Source organism: Macrosteles quadrilineatus, unplaced genomic scaffold, assembly GCF_028750875.1.
Source record: "Macrosteles quadrilineatus isolate MER2022 unplaced genomic scaffold, UCM_ALF_1.0 Scaffold_48__1_contigs__length_938360, whole genome shotgun sequence".
NCBI classification, from domain to species: domain Eukaryota; kingdom Metazoa; phylum Arthropoda; class Insecta; order Hemiptera; family Cicadellidae; genus Macrosteles; species Macrosteles quadrilineatus.
In genome coordinates, this window is record NW_026542641.1 from 373365 (window position 1) to 382036 (window position 8672).

The 8672-nt window shown below is 35.3% G+C and overlaps 1 protein-coding gene across 1 annotated transcript; it reads right to left on the reverse strand.

Annotated features, from left to right (window-relative positions):
* Positions 1-7312: 7312 nt before the first annotated feature.
* On the reverse strand, positions 7313-8347 carry LOC129005966 (putative nuclease HARBI1). The gene has a single exon (XM_054435043.1). It carries the CDS (start codon positions 8345-8347, stop codon positions 7313-7315), a length of 1035 nt encoding a protein of 344 aa, XP_054291018.1.
* Between the last annotated feature and the right edge of the window lie 325 nt (positions 8348-8672).

Here is an 8672-nt window from a genome sequence, read left to right on the forward strand (position 1 = left end):
ATTTAAAGAAATTGGCTAATTTTGAAAATCTTTGAACATCTGCCATTTTGCGCAATCACCCAACTCAAATAACAATATACAATAATACATAATTAATAATATATAATAATAATAATAAAATAATAATATAATATATAATTAATAATATATAATAATAGTTGGTGATATTGTTTATGTTTATTTATTTGGCAGGTTTAACTTGTTGTGCTGACCTACTGAAAGCTGTTGCTTTAAGTAGGCCAGTGCACTTGATCAGGGGGTCAGTTTTGGTGGGTAGTGTTTGTGTGGTGCACCGGAGGACAGGGTCCTGCTGGGGGAGCTGGAGCCCAAGGCCCTTGGCCTTGGGTTCAGGTAAGACAATGTAAACGGTTTTCAAAATTGGGGTTTAGAGTCTTTTCCAAATTGAGGGTTAAGCTACTAACTAATTTATACAGTTCCAGTCTACTCTACCTTTTTGATTGTTAGTTTATCTTTGTGTTCTTTGTGTTTTGAGTAATTAATACAATTGGGTTTTGTAAGCGAGTGCTGAGTTTCATTCCTGAGCTACGTCACCCAAAGTAGCGGTAAGTATTCCAAGGGGAATACGTACCGTTACAGTAGTCTATATAATTTTAAGATCCGGGAATCCCTTTACCATCGGATTGGACCGTTAATACCCTCTAACATTGAACCAAAGTTTTTTTTTTAACATAGTTTTATTTACAATCTGTTTTGCATTAAACAATAAGTAAATATGATGGCATGAACCAAAGTATGCCCAACTTTATATATACGACGTAAACACAGCTGTTACTCACAGAATGGGTCAAAGGTTCGTGAAATGCTACCTGATGAACTGCTGATGCTTGATTTACATGTAAGTGACTATATTTATTCCATACAACAAATGTAATAAACAAAAACCAGTTTAAAGTGTAACTCGAATGAATATAAGTAAAACATTAATTTGGTTAAACTTATATAGCCTATTGGTTTGATTAACATAAAATAGTTTATACAGGCCAACTATCAGTTCTATTTCATGTAAAAACTTAAGCAACCCCCAAATAAAATACAAAGATAAACAGTATTTGTTAATTGTTATGTCTTTTATTGCTGACAAAATTCCAGTGGCGGAGCACGGGCGGTTAACTAGTTCCATTTAAACATGAGTACTCATAAGGGGAAACATGGGGGGGGGGTTAACATGGGAAACTCCAGAGCCACTGGGGTGGAGCCCGAGAGTCCGGTCAGAATAAAAACAACTTAGTTTTCCTATTTAATGCCTAAAGAATCAGTGTTCCAAATTTCAGCCTCCTAGGTAAATGGGAAGTAAGAGAATTAGTTATGAGTCAGTGAGGGCTTTGCCTTTTATATATATAGATTGTGTGGGTATAGAACGAAAGATAAAAATATTAAGGCATTGTCACCCCTTTTAATGTTTATAATACTTTGATAAAGGTTTTTATGTTTTTAATATTTAACATTGGAGAATTTAAACGTTGTTGAGTGCACAGGTGTGCTGCGATTGGGGTTTAATACATTTGGACTTATTCAAAAGTAAAATAGTTTTCTGTGCTGCACTCTGTAGAAACACTGTGGCACTATTTCAAATCATGACTTATGCTAATACAGAATGTTGTGATTATTCAAACCTTCAAAACAGTTGGTGAATGTAAACATCTGCCTTTAAATTATATTTGCTAGTGTACATGTTGCTTGAATTCGAACAATTGCAAAGTATTACAGGAGTTATTTCAAAACGAATTTACGAATACAATGAGTTTAAAAGAGTCAACTCAGAGATTACCGGTGTGTAACTCAGACCATGTTTATCTTCATTATTGATAAACCTAAAGCATTACGGCCGGTTTTCTCCTTCTCAAAATGCCTCGCTGTACATGCAACACAGGTCATTGATAGGGGGCCAAATTGAGAACGAAAAGTCGTTTTGGGATAGTGTTTGGGCGCATTTGTAACCTAATGGTTGAGATTTTCCAAGGTCAGGTGCTGACTATTATAAACAAATTGTATCTACACAAAACAACGATAAATGCACAAATTTAAGATACAACCATACTAACACGGTCTGTCTTGGGGGTTATGTTTACACAAACTCAAATCTATATAAATAAAACTACAGTTTTGTCTGTACATTGCTTAGAATCATGCGGTTTTTGGTTATTTTTACGTTTCATAGCCTAAGAAAGCCGAAACGAGTCTGTTTGTCTGTCCATTCTGTGACTCCGTCTGTAACGCCAAAATGTCATTTTACGTGGCCTACTCCTAGAAAAAAAGAGTACCGATCAAGGTTTTAATCATTTTTCTGTATTTACTGGATTGGTGAGAGCGTCTTTGGCTATAAAAACATGGCCTCGCTTCTTCGAAAACAAAATAACGAACCACCAAAAACCCAATTTTGTTCGATTTTTGTCAAATTTTCTCCCAATCTATATAAATAAAATTAGAGTTTTGTCTGTACATTGCTCAGAATCATAAAGTTTTAGGTTATTTTTACGTTTTATACATTAAAGAAGCCGAAACAAGTCTCATCTAAATTTCTGTCTGTCCTTTCTGTAACACTCAAGACGGCATTTTACGCAATCTTCTCCAGGAAAACGAGAGTACCTATCACGATCCAAGTCATTTTGATGTTTTCACTGGATTGGTGAGAGTGTCTTTAGCCATTAAAATATGGCCTCACTACTTTGTAAATAAAATTACGGACGTTCAAAAATGCAGTTTTGTGCGATTTTTGTCAAGTTTACGTCCAATTTTTATCAAATAATCATCTATGAAATAACGAACAGCTGTTCGGATCAAGATTATTTTTTCTAGCTGTCACTGATATGTTTACAAATGTTGTTTACAAATACCACAACCATTTCCGATCACATTTTGAAGGCAAATCCTAACCAAGTAAGATTAAAAACGTTTTTCTTACATAACGGATTTAATTAATTAATCGCAAGTGGAATAATATAGTGTAACCGTAAATGATATTAAATAACTAGGCGTCATCCAGGTCAGGAACCAGATATTCTTTGTGTATAAAATTGTTCTTGAGGTTAGATAACCAGAAAGAAGACCTTGAATCAGTGTTGTATAGGACTGGGAAACTTAAATTTATTAATGATCGTCGCCAATAGCTTACAAACAAGGTTTCCACTCATTGACGGCGCTTCGATGGCGGTTGTGTAAAGTGTAAAGTAAACAACTGCAGTGGGCGATTAACAGAGGTTTACGGTTTATGGATGATGCTAAACTCGCTTCCAATGTGTCACTTTTTGTTCCTACTCACCGTGTGATGCAATCGCTGGACCATATAGCCAATAGGCCCATAGCCCAACTCTTGGGTACTTAGGCCTACCCCATTATTCATAACAACCTTTTTGACGACGATCCTTGATACCGGTACTTTTCCCTAGAATACACGGCCTCCCTACTAAAGAAATAAAACTACAAACGTCCAAAAACCCAGCATTGTGTGATTTTTGTCACATTTCTTTCTAATGTTAATACGAGGCATGTTTTTTAAGTAAGTACCGTTTTTGAGTTTCTCCGTTCCAGCACTGCGATTGGCATTTCGGACATTTGCGCTGTATATGTGGATCTATTGGCTAGCTCTAGCCGGAAATTCGACAAAAATCGGCCCTGTTTACATCCGGTTTCGAGCAATTCAAAATGGTGCCGCCAAATGAGACTGCCGCCGACTGTGAAGTGCACGCTGTAATTAGATTTTTAAGTGCTAAAGGTGTGAAATCCATTGAAATGTATCGACAGATTAGTGAGGTGTATGGCAAGAACATTATGAGTGACGAAATGGTACGCAAGTGGGTAAGGGCATCTAAAGACGGCGCCACCAACGTTCATGATGAGCAATGCACTGAGTACTGGGGACATTTACGCCGTCCAGTGCGTTGCTCATGATGGGCGTTGGTGGGGCCGTCTTTAGATGCCCTTACCCACTTGCGTAACATTCCGTCACTCATAATTACAGCGCGCACTTCACAGTCGGCGGCAGTCTCATTTGGCGGCACCATTTTGAATTGCTCGAAACCGGATGTAAACAGGGCCGATTTTTGTCGAATTTCGGGCTAGGGCTAGCCAATAGATGCACATATACAGCGCAAATGTCCGAAATGCCAATCGCAGTGCTGGAACGGAGAAACTAAAAAACGGTACTTACTTAAAAAACATGCCTCGTAGATATACAATCATTGTTTAGAGAATACGTAATCTATTAATTAACAAAAAGTTGTTTGTATAAGGTTGTTTTTTTTAACTGACACCAATAAGTTTAGGCCTAAATTAAAAGTTGTTTACGAATAAAGCAATTTATGGGAAATAACTTTGATTGCCGATAACTTTTTACGAGAAAATTCAAAACAAAGAAATCAATAACCTTGGGACTTGATTAACGCATTTAATTGGTCGAATGTACTTTAGTTGCTAACTGTAAACGTTGGTTTTTGGTACTGGTTCTTTTCCTTAGAACCATTGGTAGCAGCAAGAATAATTTTTACGTACCAACACATCACTGTAATTTACAAATTAGTTATCGTTGGTATTGCACCTTATTTATACAGTCCTATTCAGTTTAATTGATGTCTTAACTGTATAAGTTTTGCTTTTTCTGTCTGGATTCCAAAATGTTAGTTTATGCTAAGAAAATGATAACTCATTTAAGTAAAACATTTGTTTAGCAAACCATCGTGAATTGTTTACGATTTAGGTTGTTATGTTTTAATATTTCATTGCCTATTTTGGTAATTTGTATTATAAATTACCAATCTAAATCGTCTATAGTACTTCATTTCATATAGTAAGCAGTCATTTCGACAGCATTTCGCGTCATCTTCGGTCCAAGCAAATATAAATTGTTATGATAAAATTTGATGACATTGACAAAGATTTCAAATATTAATTTCATGTGTACTTTGTTATGCTTAAAACGTAACAAATTCCCTAATTAAGTTCTGTATTTTTGTGTGTATGTCTGTTTGTAACGCATTAATGTCCTTATTTCTTAGTGTCACGAAAAGGACAATTTGAGCACCTTTGATAATGAAAATGTCAACCCGAATAAAGTGTTAAATGGTGAGGTTGAGGTAGTACTTTAAATACTTTTAACCATTGTGGAAAGTAACTTTCAACTATAGGCCTACCTTAGGGCTATGACTCAGATCTATTTCTCATAGTAGGCCTATAAAGCCTTTTTAGTTTAATCATTGGATTTAACACATGGACTAACATATGGGGTGACGTGACATTTAATTGCGAAGCGTTTGTTTTGGCTTGAAACTGTCAGATACTGTATTTGCGAAGGTGTATAATATTTTTGCCAGCATATATGAAAATATGCAAACCAACTGGGGCCTATTGCATAAAACTACAAGTACAAGTTTACAAATTTACAGTTTACAGGTCCCTGTAATTACAATTTAACTATTACAGGTGTTGCTAGAATAATTTGTATACTTGTAAGAACAAGTACAAAAATTGTAAACAGCTGATTACAATTTTACAATAAAATTAAATCGTTAACATATGTTGTATTTTAGAAATGTAAATAAATAATAGTGTCTTGTTCTCTTACTACCATTAAAACTGTGTTAATTTTTCCCTCTCTCATATTCTCAATTGCAATATCTCAATTTCTTTACATTTTACCCCTATAGTCCTTCAACTATTTATCATTACTCCCGTTCTCATCTTATTTCATCTCAATTATTAACTTCACTTTCGTCCTTCTCTACTATTATACAGTTGTACTTCAAGCCCAATATTTGCATACTACGAATAATTCAACATCGTTTACTTCCTTTTTCATATATTTCATTTTGTAAAAGAAAGCCCTTAGTAAAATGAATAATACAATTCGGAAGGGAGCAAGAATAGAAATTCTAAAACAGATTCGAGAAGAGAAAGATTTTTTATTCGGCCGATTTTCAAAATCTCTGACGAAACAAATGAAGAATGACAAGTGGAGGGAGATTCATAAGAAGGCGCAGGCCCTGGGACTTGTGCCTTATGAAAAAGAATACACCTATACAAGAGACACGCTATGGCAAAACATAAGGAAAAACTCAATGGTAAGTGTGATAAAAAAATAGTAGTTTTTATAGTAGAAATCAGCCATTTTTCAATTTTTCTATCATACCGTGGATATAACCATCATTAAAATACTATAATATAAAGAGGACATAATTTGAGTTTAAGAAATGTTGACAAAAATGTGCAGTAATGCTTTTTTTTATTCGGTAGTTTGTATTAAATTTGATTAACATATCATACTATAAAATTATTAAAACGATAACAATATATCAAAACAACTTTATTTACCTCTGTAATCTATTCGTTTCAATTAGTTAATAACCATTATTGTGTGCCAATAACAAATTTCGAGTTTAGCGGACCGAAAAGTTAACCATAGGTTTTTTTATGTTCCCTATTTCAAGGTACCAGGAAAGGATGATTTAAAAATTGTGAGAGTTTATTTTAATTGTATCAACTGTTTAGTAGTTAGATTTAATACAAAAGTTTGATTTTTGATTTGCAGAAAAAATATGACAATGCAAGAACAACTGGGACAGGAGGCGGGCCGGAGTTCAAACTTACTGACACAGACATTCTAGTCAGTGAGATAATTGGAAAGGACAGTGAAGTGCTGACCGGCCTACCTGTCTCCGACACATGGGGGAACACCAACTCAGAAATAACTGCAGAACATGCAACATATGAAGAAGACGTTGATGATCCTGAGACTACTAACAACCAAATGCCAGTTGAACGAAGTGAGAATAAAAAAATTATGAAAAAGAAGATGACCAAAAAAGAAGAGGAGGAAGAGTTGAAATTAAAAAAACTCAAGTTGACACTGGAAATCATGGAGATGGAAAAATATGAACGTTCATTAAACATTTTAAAGCTTGAACGTGAACTAACATTGCCTCCATCAAAGTACACACAAAACTTTCCAATTGCGCAAAACTGTCAAATGATTGTTGTTGACGATGAAACCCTTGAAAATGAGACCGAAGTGAGCTCACTTGACTATGAATAATGGTTTTTAAATGTTTTTAATAGAATACTCTAACTAGTTTAATGATTTTCTGTTTTGAATAGTTATTTGTTAGTATATTAATATCATTAATGTAATAAATAAATAAATTCATACAAATAGATATGAACATTTTATTTATATATATATATATTATATATATCTATCTGTGTAAGTTATTTCACAATACAGAAAACAAGCTTCAGTTTGATTAATGTGAAAACAGTCATATATTGGAGATTTAACGTAAAGGCAGTGTTCAGGCTATTGTCAATGTCTGAAGTGGTTGATTATTTCCTGCAACCTTACATTCCCGTCTCTGTCAAATTGTTCCACATTCACATTCTGTTCTTCTACGTCGTCTTCGACTTCGTTCTCATTTTCAACCACTTCAATCAAACCAGCACGCCGTGCGAAGTTGTATATGGCCACACAACACTTGAAAATTTCACATGCAAAAACAGGTTGCACTCGCAGGTGATTTAAACAAGGAAACTTCTCCTTTAGCATGCCAAGGGAGTTTTCCACAATACGTCTTGTACTCTTGTGTTTTTGGTTGTATCTTGCAACAGCCGGATCTTCGAGGTTTACTCCGGTAGGCGTCATCAGCCAGTCAAGCAAGGGATACCCAGAGTCTCCTAACAGTACCCCTCCTTCAATAGGGCGCCAACCACCCTCCATTCTATGATAGAGCGTGCTATTCCTTAGGACTCTAGCGTCGTGAACGCTTCCCGGCCATCGGGCGCTTACATAGAAGAAGGAATAGTCTGGCCCACAAACCACCATGCAATTGATGGAGTGGTTATTCTTACGGTCAACATACTGTTGTTCATTTAAAACCGGAGCGTCTATATTAATCAATGTTCCATCGATGCAACCAATTACAAGTGGCATTTCTGCGATTGCATGGAACCCTTGAACAACTTGTACAATGTTGTCAGGCCAATCAACCACCCTCGGAAAGAGAGTGTTGTTCACTGCTCTAACAAAGTTATGGACGGCACGACATACAGTCGATTTATGCACACCGTGCATGTCACTGAGGCCATGGTATTGGCTCCCATTGCCCATCCAATGTAAGCCAATACATAAAACTTGTTTTGATGTTAGTGCATGGTTCCGTGCCGTTTCTCTTTCGAGGTTAGGACCTACTATTTCTAACATCTCTTCTAGTTTTTGAGGTGGCATTCGAAATCTTTCGTTAATTTCAAAAGCACTTTCAAAATTGAAATTCTTTCTCACCTTGAAGGTCCTTCTTCGGCGTTGTGGAGGCTCTTCATCGGAAGAATCATCACTATTCCACATTTTTGTCTTAAAAGACTAACTTGTACAATAGCAACAAAGGTTTACAGGCCAAAGAAGCTAGGTAAAAAATTCTTACATTTTTACAGGTATATGTAAAATTGTAAAAATTTTATTGTAAATACAAGTTTATACACCTGTAAAATTGTAAAAAAATGCCTGTAAATTTGGGTTTTTGAGTAGTTGTTACAAGTCTGTAACTTGTAGTTCTTGCAACACCTGTAATTACAATTTCTGAAGAATTCTTCAGAAATTTGCCTGTAAACTTGTAAAATTGTAAAATTGTAGTTTTATGCAATAGGCCCCTGCTGTTCTTAATATAAGAAGG